The following is a 24547-nucleotide window of genomic DNA, read 5'->3' as shown; positions in this document are numbered from 1 at the left end:
TTTTCTGTCTACAATATTAGGGAATACGAGTGTAAAGGTGACTATAGGGGTGTTATTTTAATGTACTGTATTTCTGTATTTTAATACAGAATCCTGCTTTGTGGAAACTCACTGATCACGGTCGGGTCTGAAACCAATTAACCGCGATAAATGAGGGATTACTGTATTGCCAACATAAATTTTGCACTACAGATTTTGTGATTCACTTTTAATGTAAGTAAAAATCTAGGAAAATTATTTTTTTTATTTATATACATATATATATGTATTTTTTTTTCTTTAAAAGGGTTTTTGCATGTATTTTAATGATGGAATGAAGAATCTTGAAAAGACCCAAATGCATAAAATACAAATACTGTATTTTTTTTTTTAATACAAGCTTTATTTACAATGTCATGTCCAAGTTTTACAGTGTGGGAAGCACATTTTTAAATGGAGAAACACTTATGAGATAGATGCTATCCATCTGACTACTTCCATTCTCTCTTCCTCAAAGCGTTCAAGGCCTCCTCTGTACTGCATGATGTTAATACTACTGTATGTACACAGTGGGTTTGTATACAAGTGATAGAAAACTTGGCAAATAGTTCCAACTTCATTGTCCAAATGAGTTAAAAAAAGAGCGGCACACACACTCCATGCCTTGTTTATACAGTCTGACAGTGTTGTTTCTTCTCTGTACAGTTAGCAGTCCAGTAACACTATACGGGACTTGGAGTTTTTGTTTTTTTTTGCAATTTTTGCATGATCAAGCACCAATATTGACCTCATCTACTCATGTAACAATATTTCTCCGTTATGTGACTCAATAAAAGGTGCAAAAAAGAAGCGGGTTTAACACAATCTGCTACGCCAAATGAACACTGACCACCGTGGATGTGCCGCATTATACACAGTCATGATTTATTGGATGTATTTAATACAGTGGAACCTCCAAAGTCGCCAGATGCAAGCGGTTCAGACCCACACTTGTCAATATTTGCATTTAAAAATGAGGGAAATTTTGCAGAACCACCATCAATATTTTATTTATATACTGTATACATTAATCCAGATTTCATTTTTCAGTATTTACTGCAATTTTATGCAATTTATATCCTGCATTCATTCATATGTTATACCAATGGTGTCCAAAGTGCGGCCCGGGGGCCATTTGCGGCCCATTCTAAAAAATATAACAAAAACTTTAAAAAAAAACAAACAAAAAAACCCCAGCAAAAATCAGCAGTAATTTTACAAGAGTAAAGCCAAAATGTTAAGAGAAAAAAGTTGTAATCTAATGAGGAAAAGGTTGCAATTTTACGAGAATAATAATTTTAGAAGCATAAAATTGAAATATGAAAAAAAAGATGCTGTTTTCTTTAAGTCATAATATTATGAAAAATATAAACAACAAAGTTGTAATTTTATGATGGGAATAAAGTCAAAATACACCGTTCCCCCGCAACATCGCAGTTCACCTTTCGCGGAGTCACTGTTTTGCAGTGCAGTTTTGCATGTTTTTTTTAACATGTGTTCTGTGTTCTTGTGGTGTATTAGAGCGATCTATCGGTGCTCTGTTGTATGTGTCTGTTATTGTATTTACCACTGCTGCCAGTAGAGGGTGTGGTATACTCATGTGAGAGCTGAAGACGTGTGCAGCTCCACCTCGTCTGTGCCTGTAGCGCATATTAGGAACCCACATTAGACCATAGCTGGCTCATTATAGAGCCAAAACAGTCCTTATTGGCCAAGAGACATCCCGCCCATTGCGTCACGATATGGGGTGAAGTATGATGCTTGGCGGAGGTCTGCTCTCTAGTTTTTAATCTTTTAATGTATTGTTTAATATTATTATTATTTTTAAACATCTTTTTTCCCCTTTATAATGCATATATGATGTATAACCGGGTCTGGCCGCTCAGCGCAATATGAGCAAAACAATGAATTACCTGTCAATGACATATGAAATTCCATGATCAGGCATTTGTGTGAGTGGCTTTACTTTATTGTACATTTAATGTATCGTGACTTACGTAACTTTATACCGTTACTTCAAAGATTGCCTGGACAGTTAATAAAGACTTACAATGGGGACAGTTTAACCCTGGAACACATTAATTCTCGTTACATTACTTCCTTCTGGAAAATGTAGTTTTGGAGATTCCACTGTATGCTTTTATCCGCTTAATATTGACTTCAAATAATTATTTACCACTAAATTCTTGTAAGACCATTTTATTTGATATCCACGTGAGCAAGCAGCCACTATAACAGGACATATTTTCATTTTGCTGATCGCCGTCAATCCATTTAATCATGGAAAATGTGCTTTTCTTGTGAAAAGATTCAACAATCAACCCCTTTTAAAGACCTGAAATTGTCATTTTCCTGTAAAAGAAATAAAAGCAACACACGCTAATCACTGATCTGGGCATTGTTGTCGTTCCATCGTTGCATAAGACAGCATTTTAATGTCCAACTATTAAAAGTGATGTAGTACTAACACTGCTGCACAAGACACAAAAGAATAAATAACCCTGTAGGATAAAAAAGCACTGCAGGAAATAATACACAGTATAAGAATTATAAGTAACTGATGTAAAAGACAAAATAAAAAAGCCCTCAGTTCAGTTTTTCTTATCTCACCAGAAACAAAGGCACTAAAACTGGAAGAGCCCACCATATCACGTCAATCAAAAATATGCATTTATGCCTGTAACATGCATGTCGCCACTTTTTTTTAATAGCCCTGCAAATAAAATGATAAATACGCATTAAAATAAAAAAAAAACTACAGTATGATGCTCCCTTCTTGCACCACTGCTGCATGATCTATTTCACCTGTAACCATTTTCTTGTGATTATTGGAATAATAAGAAAATAATGGAGGGATTTTCAACGGCTTAGCCTTTCTTAAAAAAAACAACAACAACTAAGTACTATACATTAGCCTACACGAGCTAATATAGCTGTATGCTTTTATTTCATTGTGTTTATTGGCTCAGTTATTCATCTGTTGGACATAAAACAAACCAGGAGTTTATGTCTTAACGCTATATACTGTACATGTGTCGGGTCATATTAAATGGACACGTTCTAGCTTGGGGGGAAAAAACAAACAAAAACTTAATTGCAACTTTTATCGTGTACGAAAATGTTCCCATCCTATTCCTATAAGCTATAAAACTTGAGGTAAAAGCCAACCTAACTTGCCCTGGAGTGGTTCCGGCTTGCCGTACATCAACGAGCACGAGCGGGGTACTCAGAAATTTAAAGGGTAGGACCGCAGTTGTTTTGTGTTTAAGATTTTTTTCCCCGATCTGCAGACGGTTTTCCTTTTTAAATACTGACATCAATTCACAACTTAACATGTGGAAAAATGCTACTGAGGTATTCTGTCACTGTGCTGCTCTGACCTTGACCGAGGCCTTTGTAACAGAAAGGTTGTAACAGACCTGATGCAGGTTGGAAGGACGAAGCGGTGTGTCCATGAGGAGCAATGGAGGAGGAGGCAGTGATGGAGTTAGGGGAGTAGCAGAATGAGGGGAAATAAATAAGCACGAACAGGGTGGGTTTGCTTTTCCATTGCCTCCCTCTGTTGGCCTGTCTGGGGATTGCAATGCTGCAGAGGGTCGTTAGTGCTTATGCTGCTGCTGCTGGTGCTGCTGCTGGTGCTGTGTTGTGTTACTTGCAGTCAATGCAAAGACATGCAAACGGTCAGCAGGCAGGTAATTCATGCATCGCGCGCCTCAGGCTCGCCCTGGTTGAGGCCAGCACGGCCCACAGACAGGCCCGGCCGCACCAGGGCTGGCCTGGCCCGGGTCAGTGGTGTGCCAGTCAAGCTGGGATATTGCTGTCAGTGGGGGGGAGAACAGGAAACAATGGTCAGATAGCAGGGAATGTTAGCAGCAACTTGTGGCTGTTAATGTAAAATAAACAGGATTAAGTTGACAAAAAAATAAGAATTTGAAGGGGGGGTGAATTAATCCCATATTTTCTTCAGTTTACAGTTGCATGGGTCCTCATACTCTCGTTTATATCATATTCATCAAACATGTGGGCACAAATATAAGAGAACCTAGTAGCTGCTGTTGAAACCTTGTTTGTCTTTCACGTGATGACAGTAGATCGTTTTTGGATTACAGTGGAACCTCTAAAGTCGACAAACAGCACAATGAGGAGTTGAAGCTGACGCTACCAATTATGGAGCCCCTGACGGGACATGAAAAGGACCAACTTTTGTGAGCGCTCGCAAAAATTTTGCGAGAGAACACAAATGTAAACGCAAGACAGTTTTGCGCAAAGCTATTTGCATTAAGAGCGTTGCACTTCCGTGTTCACAGAGGATGTTTGCGATGAAAGTTCAAATTAAGAGCAGCACTCTTTTGAGTACTGGCACTGAAAAGGAAATACATTGATTAGCCATACGTCGGATTCTTTCAACTGTGTGCACTGCTTGTCCTGTAAGTAAACAGTCTTGTCAAAAACTCACTAATGTGCTGATCTTAATTTGAAGTTTCACCGCCAACCTCCGCTCTGAACGCAGACGTGAAGACGGAAGTGCAATGCTCTTAATCCAAATGGAGTCTTTTTTTTAACCCATCAATTTTGTTTCTCCATGTTGCCTTCGTAACAAATAGGCAATAGTGGTTTAAAAGAAGACAATAACAAAAAAAAGTGTATATTTTTCACAATTCTGAACTAAACTGCATAAAAACTGGTGTGAATCGTCGTTTGGCCCAAATAAGACGACTGGTCACTCAGTCATGTTGTTACAATAATCTACACCAGGGGTCAGCAAACCTTTACTATCAAATGAGCCAATTTCCCCCCTCTTATAGTAAAGAAAAATAGTCTGGAGGGGCAAACATAACATGAGTTTTAGTCATTTTACCCATTAGAACAACAGAATACAACAAACAGAAGTGCAGCTTTGTGAAGCCTTTAAAGTGCTCATGACATCAAAACACATAAATCTTTTATTTATTTATATATAATATTTATATAAAATATAAATCTATAAAATATTTATATATTTTCTCCCGTGATTTATTTTCTCTCTCTCTGCTCCCTCTGTTATGCCTCTCTTGCTTTTGTCAAAGGTGAAGAGTGACTTATTTTTCCACGTGTACGACTTTGGAGATTCCACTGTACTGCTTATGATTAAAAAAGTAAACTAAATAGCTAACCAGAAGATCGGTAGCAGAAAACAAGCTGAACCTTTAAGACTAGAAGACTGATAACAGTTAGATAGAAGAATGTCAAAGTAGAAGAGGGATTTCATCCATCTCGGCCTGGTTGGGCCAGAGTGGCACACGAGGGTCAGAGGTTGAGTGTGGAGTGTTTGAGGTGATTAGTCAGACAGGTAGCAGTCTGCCAACATGATTACGTCAGGTTAAAAAAATGTTTAGGTGGGAATAAAAGTGGTGCAAGTTTTTGGCAGTCATGTCTGGCATCTCTACCTTGCAGATCTGATCAAGAAGAGGGGGGGGAAAGAAAGAAAACCAATAGGCAGAAGTTAAAATCAACGGGAATTGACATGCCTGATAGGCACATCAAGGTACTGCATTGGGAGGGGAAAAAAGGTAGTTTTGCTGTTGCTTTTTTTTTCGGCCTTTCTACCTTGCGGTAGCTGGCTGGCTGTGGCCCGGGTAGGAGCGACGTGAACTGGTGGCTTGTCTCTGCCGGGCCAGGAACGACTGACTTGAACTTGTGTTGGCAAGCCTGGCCTCAGCCGCCTTCTTCTGAAAGGTCATTCCCTGGGAAAACAAGCAGGAAGATGAGCACTCAACCAAATCAGAAGAAGCTATGTTTCATTTATCAAGTTTATCTGCCCACTCAGCTGGTGCTCTGTTACACTCAGTGTGTATACTGCCATCTTGCGGTTTCACATAGTTACAATTCATGGCAGTGTGTGTCTGCTGCCGACGGAAAGGATTAGTGAGTTTGAATCAAGGCAACTTCTAGTAACCATCTTATGGTTTAATTTACAGGCTATTGGTAACTACAGTCATTTGGAAAAATAAATCACATCCCATGACTGAAACCTATTCTAAAAACTATTCTACTCCTGAAACACTGCACCCAACAGGGGGTTCACACGTTTGGAGGACTGACAGGCACATGCCTGTTTGAGCAAGAGTGCTTGAAAAACGTGGCCGCCATTAGGCAAAAACATCGTTGCAGGGGCACAGGCAGGACTTAGCAACTAAGTGCACACAAGTCATTGATCATTTGCCTAATGATAACTATTATCACCCTGAGGATCTCTGTATTACATGTAAGCTAGCGTGACTTCCAAAACATTTTGAACACAACCCATAGGGCAGTGGTGTCCAAAGTGTGGCCCTGGGGCCATTTGTGCCCCGCAGCTGTTTTTTTATTAGGCTGCAGCACATTCTAAAAATATAATTTAACAGAATAAAAAAAACACAAAAACAAAACAGCAAAAATGGAAAAATCAGCAGTAATTTTACAAGAATAAATTCAAAATATTAAGACCAAAATATTTTACAAGAATAATGTAATATTAGGAAAAACAATAATGTCATTTTATTTGTATAAAGTTGAAATATTCAAGTTGGAATATTATGACAAACTAACAAAACAGCAGAAAAAGATGTAACGAGATGACAATAAAGTCAAAATATGGGAATACAGTCATAATTACGAGAAGGAAATTGACAAGAAGAAAGTTGAAATCATTGGAACATTTAAAAATAACGCAGAAAAACTGTAATTTTACGAGGATAAGTCGTATTCTAACAAGAGAAAAAAAGTGCAATTTTATGTACAACATAATAATGTAAACTCATAATATCATGAGGAAAATGTCATTTTAGTAGCATATGGTTGTGATATTAAAGAAAAAATATATTATTATTTTTTTTAAGTGGTAATATGAAAAACAAAACAAAAGAATACAAATAATTTTGGGGGGGAAAATTAGGTCGGGGAAAAAGTTATAAGACGATGGGAATAAAGCCAAAATATTTTGGAAATAAAGTCAGAATATTACGAGCAAAAAATGTACAAAGATTTAAGAAGAAATTTTAAATAAAAAAAAAAACCCCAGCAAAAACGGAAAACCGAGCAAAGACCGAAGTTGATACTAATAATGCACTTTTTCACCTATATCACAAAGTTGCGATACAGTTTTTTCTTAAAAAAAAAAATAAAATAAAAAATAAAATATATATATATATATATATATATATATATATATATATATATATATATATATATCTTCTTAGCATATCTAATGTGTTGGTTGGTTGACAAAATGTCAGGGTGGCCCTTGCGTCCTTTCATTTTTCAGTATGTGGCCCTCGCTGGAAAAGGTTTGGACACCCTTGCAGAAGGGGATGCCTATGGGAAAAAATGAGGAAACCCTATGGGGTGCATCTTACCATATTGTACCAGGCTGATACAATTAGTTTCTCCTCATGATCCCTCTGGCTCTTTGTCTTGTCCATCTCTTTCTGTCGAAAATAAATCAGAACCATTGACAAATTAACAAACGTACTGTAGTACAGGTATTTAAAAACAGTTTGGTCTGCAGTTACCTCCAACGAGTGTAACATCCGCTCTTTCTCCTGTAGCTGGTTCTTCAAGGCCTGAACTTCCGGACCAGAGCCCTGGTTCTGCTTAGGATCCAAGGTGCGAATGACCTAGGGAGCCAAAAGCGTAAACAGTCACACATTCTCCTGTCATCTGTTCATAGCTGAGGTGTAAAAGTATCCTTACACTCTTGGCTTTCTCCAGGTATTTCTTATATCTCTCCTCCATCTGTTTCATCTCGTCATCCTTCTTTTTCAAGGCCTCTTCCAGCTCGTCCACTCGTTGAGCTAACAGAGTGAGGGAGATATTTAGCATGACGCTGCCATATCTCCTTCAGTAACATTTACAAACAACAATAACAAACTCAAACTCACAGCTGGCAGTGTATTTGGGCTCCATCTCGTCGATAACGGCGTTCTTCTTCAGTAACTCATTGTTCAACTCTCGTAGTTTCTCCCTGGGAAGGAGTAAAAACACCCATATCAAAAAAAGACCACATATGAGCCATTTTAAACTACAAAGGTTCAGTCAGGATTCATCAAGTATAAAGATCGTATCCTTGGCCGTGTAAGAGAATCTGCTCTGATGAAAGGGACAGTGATAACTAAGCAATGTAGTGGTCGTATTATTGAGAAGAAAAGGTTGCGTGTGCTCTGGCTGGAAGACCAAAATCAACATTGTATTCCAGTGAGCCTTATTTTGATTTTTGAGCGATCCTCTACCTTCTACCTCAGCACCTTTACTCTACATGACTTTGCGATAGCGCGGAAAGCAAGACTGAAACACAACTGGATGAATTTGGTGTGGAAGGCTTTCAAAACCCCGACCTCAACCCCAAACACTCATGAGATGAACTACAGAATATATCTACTGTATGTGTGGTGCATATCTGTGGCTCTGTAAAATGGCTACTTACATGTGCTCCTCGTACTTCTTCTTCAGACTGGAGGACTGAAACACGCAAGAGAAGTCTGGTTTGGCACATGTGCAACATTTCATCCAGCCATTCATTCACTTCTGACTTATTTGCAAGCTTTCCGCACCAAACATACAATTCAGAACATATAATATGTACACGTTATTATAAAATGATTATTACATCAAAGACCTGGGGCCTCACTTATAAAAATGTGCATGGAAATCTGACTAAAAGTTGGGGCTAGGAGAAGTAGGGGTCCCCAAAGTTTGGCTCAGGGGCCATCTGCAGCCCGTGGCTCATTGCATCACTGCAGAAACAAAATAACATTTAAAAACAGCAACAATGATAAAAAATACAGCAAAAATGCTTTAATCTTGTGTTGGCAAAGTAACAAGACAGGAGAAGGAAAGTGTGATTGTGGGCTTCTTTCTACGTTGAAAGTAGTCAGGTTCTGTACTGTAGAGGGTTGAGTTGCCTGCAGAACTACAACACCCTGATGGCTTCTAAGCAAATGGTCTTTCACTTGTATAACGCTTTTCCACCTCCAAGGCACTCAAAGCGCTTTGACACTGTTAGCACATTTACCTACTGATGACACAGCAATGGGGTCCAGTATCTTGCCCAAGGATACTTCGACATGATCACGGGAGGACGAAGGATCAAACCTTCAACCTTCAGGTTGGGAGACGACCAATCTACCAACTAGCCATGCCGCCCCCATACATACGTACATTCTACATTAGGATACAATTGACTGATAAAATGGTTACAGTAGGGGTGTGACGAGATAACGCAAGATTAAAACGTGGCGTTATTTCGTCTCGCGTTAATTAATCACAATAAATGAAAATAATAATAAATGTCACACTTTACAATAAGGTACACAAAAATACAGTACTTACTGAGGAAGTAATGAAGAACTAATAACTAAGGAGCATACATTTAGACTAGTTACTGAGGAACTATCAATCCATCCATCCATCCATTTTCCTCCACTTGGTGTCCTCCATCGAGAGCTCCTCCATCGGGAGGACACCAAGGCTTTCTCAGGCCAGCTGTGAGACATAATCCCTCCAGCGTGTCCTAGGTCTGCCCCGGGGCCTTCTCCCGGCTGGGCATGCCCGGAACACCTCACCAGGGAGGCATCCGGACTAGATGCCCAAGCCACTTCAACTGGCTCCTCTACATGTGAAGGAGCAGAGGCTCTACTCTGACCGGATGACCGAGCTCCTCACCCTATCTCTTAGGGTGAGTCCAGCTACCCTATGGAGGAAACTCACTTCAGCCGCTTGTATGCACGATCTCGTTCTTTTGGTCACAAACCAAAGCTCATGACCATAGGTGAGGGTGGGAACATAGAGGAAGTAATGAAGAACTAATGAGGAACTAATGAGTAGTGGTTAGGGTTAGGTAGGTTCGTTCCTCATTAACTACTGTAATTTTGTGTACGTTATTGGAAAGTGTTACCTAAAAATGCACTCGATAATTTTGCCGGCCTCCACACAGTATATTTCCATGCCTTTTAGAGAGTGTTAATCTTCCTGCATAAATCTTCCTGGGAGTTGCTTCTCTCCTACTATAACTAGTTTGCAGGACGCAGCAAAGTTGAGCTTAAATGTTTTTTTGCAAAAGACTGCAAAAAAGTATTAATGAACTTATTTTGTGGCTCATAAAAAAAGCCAAACTTAAACAGCATGCAGCTATTGAAGTCAGTGGATGTAATAAATAGTTAAAATCTAAAGATGGGAAAGACCTTGTTCACCTATTCGTAATCAGTGGAATCTTATGTGATTATGAAACAGAAGAATCATTTTATTACATACATCATCTGCTTTAGAGCCCTGTTCTTGAAGCGTCTTCTGTAGCTCTTCTATCTGACTCTGTTCCTCCATCAAGCGCTGATTGGTTAACCTACAAAGACACAAAAGCCCATAGACGAGTTTGGCAACATAGTTTTAACACGGCAGAAAGCTCACAGTCTGACTTTGTCAAGGAAAAGGCAAATAGTACAAAAGTACGGCTCTCGAACGGGGGTGTCAACCCCGTTTTCACTGCAGGCCACATCGCAGTTATGGTTTCCCTCCGAGTGCTGCCTGTAACTGTGAAATCATATAAATGGAAAATCCCATCACCTTTTCATTATTGTTTTACCAACAACTTTACATTGAAATAAGAAGTCAAGCTGCCAAGCAGAAATTTGAGCATAACACTATAATTACATTTAAATGGCGTTTGACAAGAAAAAAATGTCTCCAATTGCAATTCAGAGTACATATTTTCTGTCAAATTATTTTTTACTTATTATATTTTTTTAAATTATAATTAAATAAATTAAATATTTATAATAAAACCACAAAAAAAAAATCCATGCTTTTGGGGGCCACATAAAACGACATGGCAGGCCAAATCTGGCCTTGAGGTTGAAAATCATGCCCGAGAAGGAAACCTTTCTTTCCAATATTGGCTTCAATTCAAATAGCTCCTCAGCAAAAACCACTATTAACGAAGATTTAATAAATAGTTCCATGCCAGGTTAGCCTAGATGTTTTTATGCACTTTTCTGACCTGTTTTCTGTCTCCAGTTCACTTTTCCTTCTATTGGCGTCCTCCAGCAGACTCTGCAGCAGTGCAATCTTCTCGTTATCAGATCCCTCTTGAGCCAGTTTCAGCATTTTGTTCTCATGCTGAAGGCGAATTAAATGCTCCCTGTGTAAAAAGGCAACAGAGAGCAGTAATTACACTGAGAACTCGCCTCTTTTCACTGAGCAGCGGGGTAAGCTCTTCTTTTACCACTTCATTTTCTGGCACTAAAGCCGCCAATATGCTTGATAGGATTAAAAGTGAAGGGGGGTCGGGAGGGATCATGTAATAATTTTCTTGGTTCACATGTTTCGGGTATGGTATGCTGACAGCACAAAATCCAGCCTCTTGGAAAGCAGCGGCCAGGCTCATGTAACTCAGATGTTCCTATTACATAACAGTTAAGAAGGAGAGCTTTTTAGGCCAAACTCATAAAACCAAAGCATCTGGCTACAAAGTGAACATCAACTACCAGCAGATGTACAAAAAAAAATATTTCAATTGCTGGGTTGCCACCATGTGACTTAGAGGCAGTCCGCACCACTTCCGGTGATCGTTCGGGGGGGTCAACCATTGAACATGACCACATACATGCTCAGTATCTTTATGCAATGTTTGGCAGATGAAAGCGAGCAATGGCGCATGACGTTGAAATTATTTGCTCCAAATGTGTGATTGTGCATGGTGTGTTGCATAGACATGAAATAGTTGAAAGGCAATCAAACAGCCGCGTCAGACATAATGAATGTAGCAGATGAAAATAGCACTTCTCATGTCTATCTGCATTCTTACACCAATTCAATCCGTATGAATACATTCTTGCATGTGTCCTCCATCGCTTCGCTGCGCTGCTGTTCCACGGGGGTGTAGCATATGAACATGAATTTAAAGTAAACCCGATCGCAACCTTGTTAAGTAGCTTCCCAGAAGCTTGCAGTTGATATGTGCGGTCCACATTTGTTACCAAATTGAATCAATGAATGAATCAATGTCAACAAATGGAATATTGTCGTAGTTAGAGTATAGAAAACCTGTTTTTAACTTTCTAAATATGTGTTTTAACGTTATCAGAGCCCTGTATACATGAAATAACACTTTTACACTCCTATTATTCTTTGTTTATATCACATTACTCAGGCTAAGGGATCACTGCAGCGACAGATGGGACAGACGGCAATCATTTATTGATTATTATTATTTGAAAAACCACGATATTGTGAGGGCGCATTATTTGAACCGCGACACAGCGAGGGATGACTTCATTTCCATTCAAGAACTCCACATGTACAGTATGTGGCATGAATTCACGACATGATGTGAAACCCAGCAATATATCCCCACCGACATACATCATGTCAGAAGACATACCGAATCTCTGGCGTTGTTATCTCAGCTGCCAGCGAATCAGATCCGTCGGTGCTGGTTAGTGGGAGCAGACCTGGGCACACAGAAAGTATTGTTATGTACAATTACCCACCTTCTGAAAGACTGAAGCACAGTACCTGATGTAAGCTGTCCCTCTTGAGCTTGGACACAATGCAGCTCCTCAATGGTCTCCTTCAAAGAGTCTCTCTCTGTTCGCATACGCTACACAGACAAACACATGGATATGTATTGTTTAGCTGTGTACACAATAACATCACCAGTTTACACCAACTGTTTCTGAACTTGATGACAAATGATGGACCTCCTAAAACATCTCAACAGCCTTGAAATTACTTCTGATGACTTTATGGACAGTTACACATACATCTTTTTCTTTTTGTAAAGAGTCGACTTTCTCTTTGACTCGTTTGTATTCAAACTCCATCTTGTCTGCTTTTTTCGATTCTTCCGACAGTCTGTTCTGAAGTTCGACCACCTGCACAGAGCGTGAGGAGAGATGATCACTGCCATGTCTGGGTTGTGTATGCAACATGTACAGCTGCACGTGTGAGAAGCAACATGTGCTGTATGCCATTCGTGTACCTGTCTCTTGTAAGTCTCCAGCTGTCCCTTGGTAGCGTTGGCCTTGCGTAGCTCTTCTTCCAAACCTATGTTTGTCTCCATTAACACTGTGTTCTTTTCTTCCAAAAGCTTAATCTGGAAAAAAATGGAAACAGAAATGTGATTGTCTAGGCACGGGACAATCGTTTTGGATATTTCAGGGGCACATGGATGTTGCTCAACAATAACTAAAATAAACAAATGTGTCGTTGAATCCGCATTTTACGTTTGGGAGTGTGTACCTGTCTTCTGAGAAGTCCCATGTCTTCCAGTTTCTTCTTGTAGTGTTCCACGGTGCCCTCAAGCTTTGACACTTTATCGGATGAATGCCTGGTTGGAAAACAATTGATGTACTATCCATCAGGATTTAGTACAAGACTGACTGACTGGTTTTCAGCTCATGTTAGACAAATACGCATACTGTCCATGATATTCACTTTTGGGGATAGGGTGGGAATCACAAGGTCAATCTGAAGTGTCATTTACCTGAGTACATCCATTTCATCCTTGAGAGACTGGGCTTCATCCGCCAAAGATGTGAGCTCCTCATTTTGCGACTTGACATCTAAAAGTTCTTTTTCAAGCTCCTCGCAACGGATTCGGTAGTCGTCTTTTGCTGCTTCCAACCTGGAAGAGCATCGCCTTGCAAATTGGTACAGGTGACACCAGCAACATAAAAACGATGGACACTCTTTGTAGCATTTCCACACCTGAAGCTTTCTTCCTGGAGCTGCTCCAGTTGTGTCTGCAGCTGGAGGTGTCTGCGGCCAGCCGGGCTGTTAATATCCTCGATGGAGTCGGACTGGTTGAGTCTCTCCATTAAAACTTGGTTTTCAGCTAGCAAACTGCTTTTCTCCTCTTGCAGGGCTGCAACCTGTGGTGATACGAATGCATCCAAATAAATCAGCAATAGATAACACCTAAATTTGTGTCTACACAGCATTATTACATTTTGTAATAAACAATGAGCGCAATTCAGTTCTAGTAAAAAGGCAAACACACCGCAAAATCTTCAACAGGGCAAACCAACAAAGAGGGCTACATACTGTATGGTTTGATGTTGTCTTCTCTGCGTGACAGACAGGGTATCAAACTCCACACCAAGCAAAGCAAAAGCTGCATCCTGTTTTTAGTTTGTTAGTAGTTAGACTACTGTGCTGCACATCATTAAATATAGATTTTGTTGAATTTAAGGCTATGTCCACACAAACACAGGTATCTTTCAAAATATATTTTATATGTATAAATAAAATTCCAAGATATATACAGTATATATATGTATTTTTTAACCTAAAACACTAAGTGCATTAGATAAAAAGGCATAAACACATCAGAAAAAGAAATAAATGTAAACAATATAAACAATAAATCTACTAATAATATTTCTAAATATTAGACTTTCTATTTTATACCCTAATCAGACTAGAGGTATAATGAGCCAGAATGCTGTCGGAATGAAAATTTGTGGTTTATTCCTTGATATTCGAAGTGCACTTAAAAATTCGGACTGCATTCTGAGTGCATTCCGAGTGCATTCCATTTAACATTCTTTTTCATTCAGTTAAAAAAAATACCTGTGTTCACGTGGAGATGCATGTGCCTATTCAAGGTTACACTTTTGAACCTATTCCTACTATTGCTGTAGGAGAAATGCGTGAAACACACCGGGGGAAAAGACAGGAGATTAGTAGTAGTGGAGGGCTGACACCTGACACAAATCTGCAGTTGTGGCCAGTGTACGCCCAAGCGAAGTGTAGACGTGTGCACAAACACTTGTGCACAAACGTGTACACATACATGTAGAACACAGGAGAGGAGTCATTTAATGCAAGCAAACTGAAAAAAAACTCCAACACGTTTTCTTTTTTAGACACACCACACAAAATGGATGGAAGAAAGGGGCAGAAAGAAAGTGAATTTACCCTCTCTTCTAGCTCATTAAAGTCTAACCTCAGTCTATCACGGTCCTCTTGGACATGGAGGGCCTTTAAAGCAAGGCACAAAGTATTGAAATAGTAAGGAAATTAGAGAAAACAGACTGAACACAACAGGAAATTAAAGAATCCTTTAAACCAATATTTGGAGCAAGCAGAGAATGCATGCAAAGTCAATTTTGATCATCTGTCATGATGATACACCCAGAAGCCATATTAGCATTTTTAAGAAAGAAAGGATCATGAGAAATTGGAAAGCAAGTGAAAATACCAAATGCTTATAATGCAATTATAAAGAGGGGCGTTTGTAATGGCGCAAGTACAACATACTGCAAAAATACTTTTAAGGCAGGGTGGCTCTGGGAAACTAACTTCTCACCTCACAGTGATGTACAAACTGTAAAAGACCTTTAAATAATTCAGGATTACAATTGCATGAAACTGACCTGCATGTCAAGCTCACGACACCTCTGGGCGATCTCCTCCTTTGTGGCCAAAGCTTCGTTTAGCTCCTCGGCAGTCTTCTTCAGCTGAGATTTGAAAACAAATATATTTATGTATATATATTCAATAAAAACATAACATTTACGTTAACTCAAAATTTGACCAGCACATGAATCATTTGGGCCAAAGTGTATGCATGTTTTTATATCATTTTCTCAAGTTATTGGCTGAGAAACGAACTGTTCGAATTTCAAGCAGGTGGCCAGCGGCTGTTCTTTTATTGGCCCACGGTACATTCTAAAAATATCATTTAAAAACACCAACAGTAGTAATAATATTACTAAATAATATTACTAAATAATATTCAAATGAAACTATAATATTATGAGAAGAAAATTTACAAAGATTATTTAGAAAAACAGTTGAAATATTTGGAAAATTAAAAAAATAAACAGGAAAATGAATAGTAATAATAAATAATAATAAATAGGAAAAAAAGAGCAAAGGTCGAAGTTCATAGTAATCATATGCTTTTTCATTTGTATGACAAAGTAGAGATCCAGTTGTTGTTGTTTTTTTTTTTTTTTTTTTTAAATACATCTAACTTCTAACAAAATACCAAAGTGGCCCTTGCATCCTTTCATTTTTTTAGTATGTGGCCCTCACTGGAAAACGGTGGGAAACCCATGATCGAGATATTAGCCATTTTTCCTACTTTTCAATTTCAAGTATCAGTGGGTACCCTCAGTTGAGATTCATTCAACAACGTTCACGTGTCACGTACACGCAAGTAATGCAGCTAGATGAAAACCATTCTTCAATTAACGGCGTGTCATACAAATGTGTGCATACCTGTCTGTCCAGATCCACATAGGAGTCATTACCTCCCGTCACAGGAGTCTCTTTACTCATCAGCTGTTAGGGCGGGAAAAAAAGTGTCACGTTTTGACAAAATAGTATGATAACATACAATAACAACGATACGGGAGTGGTGACGGATTAGAGCCACTTTAAACCCAGATACTGTGTGCATGTAAATGTCATCAGGCTTGATAATATACCTCTTGAATGGCTGTCATGACGACATGCTGGACTGATTCCTCCATCATCATGATGGTTTGGATGTATTCTAGAAGCATAAACAATTAGCTGTCAGTTCAAAAGCATGACGCTTGGGTATGAAATTATATTGAACAAAGAGACACACACAATGCTCCATATACAGTACGCATGACGTGCACCTTGTTTCTGTTCACAGTTGACAGCACAGCCCAGAATGAGCTGTAGCATCCTCCCTAGTTCCGCTGCGTCAGAGTGCTCTCCGATTAGGTTGACATCAGGCAGTGTGAAGTCATTTATGTGTTGGCCAAGGATCTTGAGAGGGACAGCACATACAGAAAAAAACATACCATGAACAGCGAGTGCTCTTGTGCGGAAGAATGAAACAAATCGTCTTACCTCCTGGTTATAGTCTAGGATGCCTTTGAGGATTTTCTTTAGATTGCTGACCTGAAACAAGTAAGACTTTATGTAGATATATGCCCCATTTATACAAAACATAAATGAGACCAAGAGGTGAAATGAATGAATGAATCCCCCACACATCCTTGCAAGCAAACTCTAGTCTCTTATGGTTCACTTCAGTTCAAGCGCTGACAGCAAAAAAAAAAGGAAATCCTAAATATGACATAAAGACGTCTCTTTGCCTCATCTCTCTATGTATTCATGTGCTTTTAAAAATACAGTTTAGAAGTCACAACAACCCAGTAGACAGGATTATTGTTTTGAAAGACCAGACCACCAAATGACAAGTGCAAACACAGCTTTACTCTTAGTTTATAACTCCAACAATAAATGCAAAGAAACACGTTCTTACCTTTAACCTCCAGTTGTCACCCACGTCTGGCTTGATTCTACTAATCCATGCATCACTGAAATACACTTCATCTCTGGAAAGATATTAAAAAGATCAGAACGTCTGGCATAAAGAATAATCACTTACCGTCCCTTTAACATTTACCAGTTTCTTTCACAGATACTGGCTTGACTGAATGTAAGACAAGATGAATATACATTTCTGAAAATGATTCTTTTCAAGAGAAACTTAAGGAGATACAATCACGTTCCTTATTAGTGGGTGAACAATCAAACGCTTGGTGAATTCTGCTTGATCCCTTCTTGATATTACGACGTTTGGTCTTCTAGCCAGCCAGCCGGCGCTAGCAGCTAACGGACGGTGCCGGCAATTAGCGTGCTAGCTAGCAACTGGCGCGTTTCGTCGGCAGCCAAAGCCCACGCGTAGATTGTAAGATACAGTCAACCGATTGCTTCTCTCGCGATACGAGGCGCATGTCTCCGCAATCGATTAATCTAAAATGTATGGCTGATTATCGATACAGCATTCTTTTAGCGGTTAATCGGAATCGTTAGCTCCTCAAACCAGTTATCCGGTCGCATCGGTTTATTGTTCACATCATTACTAACTAGTTAGCTTGCTAGTTGCGGCCATCTGTTATGTTGGTGATCCCGTAGCCTGTGCAACATGATTTAACCAAAGAATAATATGTGTAAAAGTGATTATAGGGGTGTTATTTCATGTCAACAAGGCTCTAGTAATATTAAACCCCATATTTAGAAAGTCGTTAACAGGTTTTCTACGCTCTAACTACAAAAACATTCAGTTTATTAATATTGAATCCTACTTCGCGGAAATTCACATATTGCGGCCGGGTCTGGAACCAATTGACTGCGATAAACGAGGGATTACTGTAGTGTTTCTTAGACTCTGCTTCATTGGTCACCACTACCTTAAAAATGATCATCCTTTTGTTTTTCTAATTTGCACCAACTCAGACCCTTTTTTCGAGCGGGTCTCTGTGCCATGGCTGCATCTCTCAATGCTGTTATCCTAATATTAATATCCTACCAAGTCAGTTCATAATCGCAACTTACATTTTCTGTAGCGCTTGAGCCATGACGATACCACTCGTCAAGTCCTCCACTGTCTTGCATGGAGCCTCCACACCAAATGTTTGAACCTACAACAAAAACACAAACATAACAAATGTAATTGTGTGAGTAAACCTAAAGTTGTGAAACGCGTGTAAAAACAAACATAACAGTTTAAAGACATAATATGTACTGCACAAGCTGTGGAACGGATGGGGAGTAGGATTAAATAAGGTTTGCTTCTTCCGAATCCTTGTGGACATGTGGAACTGTGAAATGATTCCTGAGATGTATTCCATTGTAACATTCATGCATGTTGACATAAAATTAAACCAAACCAAAGACAGACGCTAAAGAGCAATGAAGATAAATACTAGTGATTTTAATAATAGCCATAATTATGTAGCATTCATTTACTCTCATTATCATTTTTTTAATCAAATTGCTACATGTCTTATAATACCAATATAAGGATTATATTAAATATCTAAAGTTTGAATTATATAAATATAAATTGTCAATGCACTTGCTGTAGCTTCTAAGATGCTAGTGAAAACAAAGATGAGCAGCTTGTTCAATCATTCTCCGAAAGGCTACCTTGCATACTTCTGTCAACTTTTCCATTACTCAAGGCTGACAGAAATCTGCTGGCCAGACTGGCAAGTCCACATGCCAACAGACCATGTGGCAAAGGAGTAATAATGTAATTGTAACTGACAGCAGGAATGTTGGAAATGTGGCAGGAAGGAAAGGACAAGCTTGAACTCCTGCCAGTCCCGCATCACTTTGGGGATATACGGTGAAAGCGGCTCAACAAACCGCTGCCTGGCTCTGTGCTCCAGCTAGCTTTAGCTTTGGCTCGATTGCTAGCTGTCAGTCAGGAAGAGCAAAAGGGGACAGTGGCTGACTTTTAGACCTTCGCGGAGGTAGATAAGATCAGATTCATATGTCAGGATAGGCTGATCCCCCAAAATTTAGGAAATCAATGTCGATCGATCAGCATGCATTGTTCACATTTACGGTATTTATTTTTTTTTTTATCAAGAATTGTATTTATGGCTTTATTTTGTACCCTTACTGTACAAAAATGAACCGAACCGCAACTTTAACACCGACGTACGTACCGAACCGTGCGGATGCCGTACAGTTCCACACCTCCTGTGTACCAGTCACCGTTAACCCGGCTAGACTGATCTTATAGAGTGTGTGTCATGTTTTTATACACTAATAAAACAGCACAAATTGCACCTAGTTTGAACCTAGTTGGACGACTCTGCCTTTTCTAACTCAGTTTACTTCTGGATCAGTTCAGGTTGTATGTAATGAGACTCTTTTTAGGGTTCTACACAAAATACAGAAACCCAGCCACAATGATGATGTGACAAGTACTCCCCAGCTGTTTTCTACAGAATGTTAAGCAGTATTCATGACTGTTGGCCTTTGATATGTAATATGGCGGGTGCACGACGTCAACGCTTATTTTTGAATGGCGTTCATGTATTAGATCACCTCCTAAATCCCAGGCAGCGGTTGATAACACAAGGCCACGTGAGTCGCGTATATGCTAGGAACTAACTGGCTTACTTAATAATTGAAAATGAGGTCAGGGTTAGAGGTTATCACACGTGGCAAAAGCAGGGGTTGTCACACTAGTGTGAGTGCACTCAGTTGCACCCAAGTGCAGCACGTGTCCCCTCCTTTGGTCTCGAGCCCAGCATGACTCCACGCACATGCACGTATGAGTGCAGCATAGCTGGGCCATAGAATGGCTGTACTGAAATGACTCAAAGCGGATTATTTTATAATAACTGACACAACTCAAAAACAAAACAAATACAAAGATGCAAAGAAGCCCCAAAGTAAACCCCGCCCAAGCCACGCATGGCACGGATGGCCTAGTGAATGGGTGCCCTTAGTCCAGTGGTCATGTTGTCAGGTGTTAGTTTATAGGTGTTCGAATCGCGATGTTACTCGCTAATGCTAATCTTTAACGCGTATATGGAATTTCCAATGTAATGTTGCATTGAGCTAGCACATTATAATGTTTGACTTATCTTATGTAAGTCATCATTGACTTCCTTTATTTCTGTATGGTCAGTTTGACAGGGCTTCAAAGCAGCATCTGTGAAATAGACCTCGACTGTTTTCTGTCTGCTAAACTGGCAAGTGCAGACCAAATGTTAGACACTGATACTGAAAGACCCACGACCACAATTTATCTGGAAGATCTGGGTTCGACTCTCCGTTGGGCATCTCTGTGTGGAGTTTGCATGTTCGTCCCGTGCGTGCGTGGGTTTACTCCGGTCTCCTCCCATTTTCAAAAAACATTCATGTTAGGTTAATTGGCGACTCAAAATTGTCCACAGGTATGAATGTGAGTGTGAATGGTTATTCGTCTATATGTGCCCTGCGATTGACTGGCTGGGATAGGCTCCAGCATACCCCCGCGACCCTATGAGGACACAAGAAGATGGCTGGATGGATTTCTGTAATGTTTCCATTTAAAATGTCAGAAAAAAAATACAATACATGTCATCCTGAAATGTCTGAGCCAGATACCCAGTTACCGAAAGAGCCCATTCTGGCTCCTGAGCCATAGGTTCCCTACCACCGCACTAAATATTTATGATACTGTATGTGCATCATAAAAGCAACAAAATAATCAAGGTCCAATAATAAGGTGAGTTCAAACTAAACTGAATAACTGATGTAACTACCAGGAAAACATGACATCATCATAATTGTCAACCACGTTGAGATGTCAAGTACTGGTACAAATACACATATTTTGATCCAAATAAAACTGTGAACTGTGTTTGTTGCACAAAATAACTATGTGGCTGATGGATGACTATAAAGCTAATGTATTCTCTGAATTCAGCCCTGCTCTCTGGAACACAGCTGCACCCACATGAATAGACATGTATTAAGTAATCCTGAGTTGCGCTGCATACAGTATACACAAATCTTCTACTTTTATATGAGTTTATCATGCATATTAAAAAAAAAAAAAAAAAAAAAAAAAAAAACACTTGTGGTACATGACACCCACAAGCTGAACACCCAACTGCCGGAAGGCTTCCGATGTTGCTTTGGCCAACAGGAAGAAGAGTTCTGATAGCGGCATAGTCATTTCATAAGCAGAGGTAAGCGATCTCTGACATTGAAGCTGCAGTTCAACCAGCATCATAGTTCACGGGTATGCGAGGAATGTTTGCCCAAGTCTAAAATGAAGAGAGGCTATTGGGTTTTAGTGTGATGTAGACTTGCAGGGTGAGTCCGTGTTGCTATTGTTACTGTACATACATGCCAATGACGTAACAGCATTCGCTGTAAAGAGCCCACGACTCACAGTGCGATGTAAGTTTAAGTTGAAGTTAAAGTTGTAGCACAGTCCTTGGAGTTTAACAAGGATTTCCCAGCGGCACTGAAATATACATGTGCACCAACACGGCCCTGATGCCAGGTCAGTTTTAGCTGACCTTTTAGCACCCTTTGGTTCGTTTGAAGAGAGTATGTTTCCTTTGGTCAAATGTAGAGCTGCAACAATTAACTGATGATTCATCGATTATCCAATGAATAGACAACTATTGGGGTATTCAATTAATCAAACATCCTCTGATTTCAGCCTCTCAGTTGTGAATATGTTTAATTTCCTTTGTCATCCATGAAAGCAGACCTATTATCTTTGTGTTTTGGGCAAAACAAGATATGCACACACATCAGTTCTGACTCTGGACAACAGCGATGGAGATTTTGGAGACGTTCAACATTGGTTGCTTGCCCTGGTGTGAAAGGACCTTTGACTATGAAATAGACAGTGTGATCTAAGCAGTGTAGTGGTCACATTATTGGGACATCCTCTCTCCCTCCTTTGCAACGCCCCTTCCAATGTGCAAGACAACCGCAGGGATAAAAGTTTGGCTCTTTTAAGACTGATATTTTATTTTTATTTCCATATTTCATTTGTTTTGTTCAAAAAACAATACCCGTTTTCTCTATAAACTGCAGCCAGTGTATGACAGAAACAAGAGTTTCCTCAACACGGCATTTCACTTTTGTGTTTACACTCCCGAGCAAAGATTTGTTATGTATGCAGTGGCATTCCCCATACAGAAGCAGAGGTTAAGAGTGTTATGATGCATATCACAACAGCTCGCATAATCCGAGAGCGATGACTGTTGTTGCCCTCCGTGATAACTACAATAAAACGTGTGTAAACACATTTGAGCTATTCAGTCATGTAAACAAAAACAGTGGCACATGATGCTTTATGGGTGCTTCTCCCATCTTGGTAAGCCAAAGAGAGCATTTGAACGGCAAGACAGGAGGAGGGAGCAAATAAATGAAATTGAGACACAAAGGCAGCAAAAGAATCAGTCAATGCTCACCCAACCCGGAATTCAAAATACTCTTCCAATATGAACCTCTTGACCCGAAACTGTCTGACATCCATTAAGAATGTCGATCTAGTCCAATACCAGTTGTCCAAATGATAACTCTTGCTAGATTAGACGGCTAGCAAACAACACATCAGCAGCTAAAGCAGCCAACAGCTGGCCTGCATACGTAAGCGACTTGAGCTCATGTCATTTTCCTGCAGCAGCCACCTAGCCTACCCCTGTTAGCTCATCGAGCTAGCACTTGCTAGCACTGGCTAGCTAGTAGCTGTGGGGAGAAAAAAACATTCGCGTGTTGTGTTCGATGACTTACCCATGTTAGAAGGCTTTCACAGAGTTCCATCCGATCCAGCGACCCCGATGTAGTCATTGTTACGAAAAGTCGTAGAAAAATATAGATGATGAATAGAGCCTAAAGTTGATAGCAACCTCAGACGCTCCCGAGAGCTCTCGCTGGCTGGGTGTCTCGCAATCCTACACCGGCGTCTGCCAGAGGCGGGCTGGGTGGGCGGAGTCTAAACACTGGAGTTGAAACTGTGACTCCAACACAAAATAGTATGCAAATTGTCTGTAACACAATAATTCCACGAATGCAGATCTTGACATTTACTTTTTAGATGTTTTACAGTTTTGTTTTCAAACGCTTGCTTTTTTTGTTTAATTGTACTTCTGTAATGTGCTGGGGGTCAATAAAAAAAATGAGCCACGAGTAGCAAATAGCACCTAGGCCACACTGTCAACACCCCTGCACTAGCTAGAGCAGGGTTCGGAGTCAACGGCATGAGCTAATGTCTCCAAACTTTTGACTGCCACTGTTTGTCAGGTATATATACAGGCGTAAACAACCCCCATGTATCCCACCAGACATATTCTGGGGGGTTTTCACACCCTCCAGTGTGCAAGTGGTTAAAAAAAGAGTAGTTCATGTATTGCACGTATTTCACAACTGGTTACCAAATAATGACTTGCACCATTAGTCAGTGCTATCAGAGTGGGTGATGCCGAATTGTGATTGCGCAACCGCATCACAATCATAGTGTTGACAGACTCTCGTCAAACTAGTTTACAGATGTTGTCACTTTCTCTTTTCGTTCTTACTAGTAAGACGGGCGAGAGGGCGGGTTCCCCGGAGACAGAGAGTCACAACCTGAATGGTTTTATGCTGAATCTTCCTCTTGCTATCCATGAAAGTAGCTGCGTGGTCAGCAGATAGAATTCCAGGAACGCAAATGGCATGGATACAGTTTCAGCAAACATTTCCGGCCCCGGGGTGCTGACCCCTCATAGTCTCCCACTAACTTTTAGGGTTCAAGAAAAAAAGATGTCTACTAGAGGCCGACCAATTAATCGGGCGAAGATAGTCATTAAAGAACAAATGTTTACAAAAAAATAAGAACTCTGGTACTGAGTGTGACATGTGAAAGTCCATCCATCTTCTATGGCGCTTAATCCTCACTACGGTCGTGGGTATGCTGGAGCCTATCCCAGCCGACTTCGGCGAGGGCTGGGATACACCCTGTACTGGTCGCCAGCCAATCGCAGACATGTGAAAGTGAATGTCCTAATTCATAGAGATTTTACATGATTGACTTAATTTCCCAGACGTTTACTGCCTTTTGCAAGTCATCTTTTTCTTGGATTTATTTTACGTTAAAATTGTTCTAGTGCTTCAACAATTAATCAATGATTAATCGATTATCCATTTAATTGACAACTTGATTAATCGTTTGATTTAAAAACATAAATATCCTCTAATTTCAGCCTCTCAAATGTAAATATTTTTACATTTTCCA

The 24547-nt window shown here is 39.9% G+C and overlaps 1 protein-coding gene across 3 annotated transcripts; it reads right to left on the bottom strand.

Annotated features, from left to right (window-relative positions):
- Positions 1-360: 360 nt before the first annotated feature.
- On the bottom strand, positions 361-23226 carry hook3 (hook microtubule-tethering protein 3). 3 transcript variants are annotated; one of them, XM_054757270.1, is made up of 25 exons: positions 23068-23226; positions 18358-18443; positions 17282-17354; positions 16864-16914; positions 16647-16779; positions 16467-16534; positions 16258-16320; positions 15408-15491; positions 14950-15012; positions 13738-13901; positions 13514-13654; positions 13270-13357; positions 13010-13123; positions 12792-12902; positions 12544-12628; positions 12410-12479; positions 11027-11167; positions 10285-10372; positions 8459-8493; positions 7917-7999; positions 7729-7829; positions 7548-7652; positions 7392-7463; positions 5605-5741; positions 361-5453 (listed from the first exon to the last, which is right to left on the bottom strand). In XM_054757270.1, the coding sequence occupies exons 1-25, from the start codon at positions 23122-23124 to the stop codon at positions 5441-5443; spliced, it is 2226 nt and encodes a 741-aa protein (XP_054613245.1). In that variant the 5' UTR covers positions 23125-23226; the 3' UTR covers positions 361-5440. The 3 variants fall into 3 exon arrangements, with proteins under 3 accessions (XP_054613245.1, XP_054613244.1, XP_054613246.1); XM_054757269.1 differs by having other exon boundaries at positions 361-3835; XM_054757271.1 differs by lacking the exon at positions 14950-15012 and having other exon boundaries at positions 361-3835.
- Positions 23227-24547: the final 1321 nt, after the last annotated feature.

The sequence above is a fragment of the Dunckerocampus dactyliophorus genome, chromosome 17 (assembly GCF_027744805.1).
Source record: "Dunckerocampus dactyliophorus isolate RoL2022-P2 chromosome 17, RoL_Ddac_1.1, whole genome shotgun sequence".
NCBI lineage: Eukaryota > Metazoa > Chordata > Actinopteri > Syngnathiformes > Syngnathidae > Dunckerocampus > Dunckerocampus dactyliophorus.
Note: the sequence above shows the minus strand (reverse complement) of the source record. Positions and strands in the feature narration are given on the sequence as shown.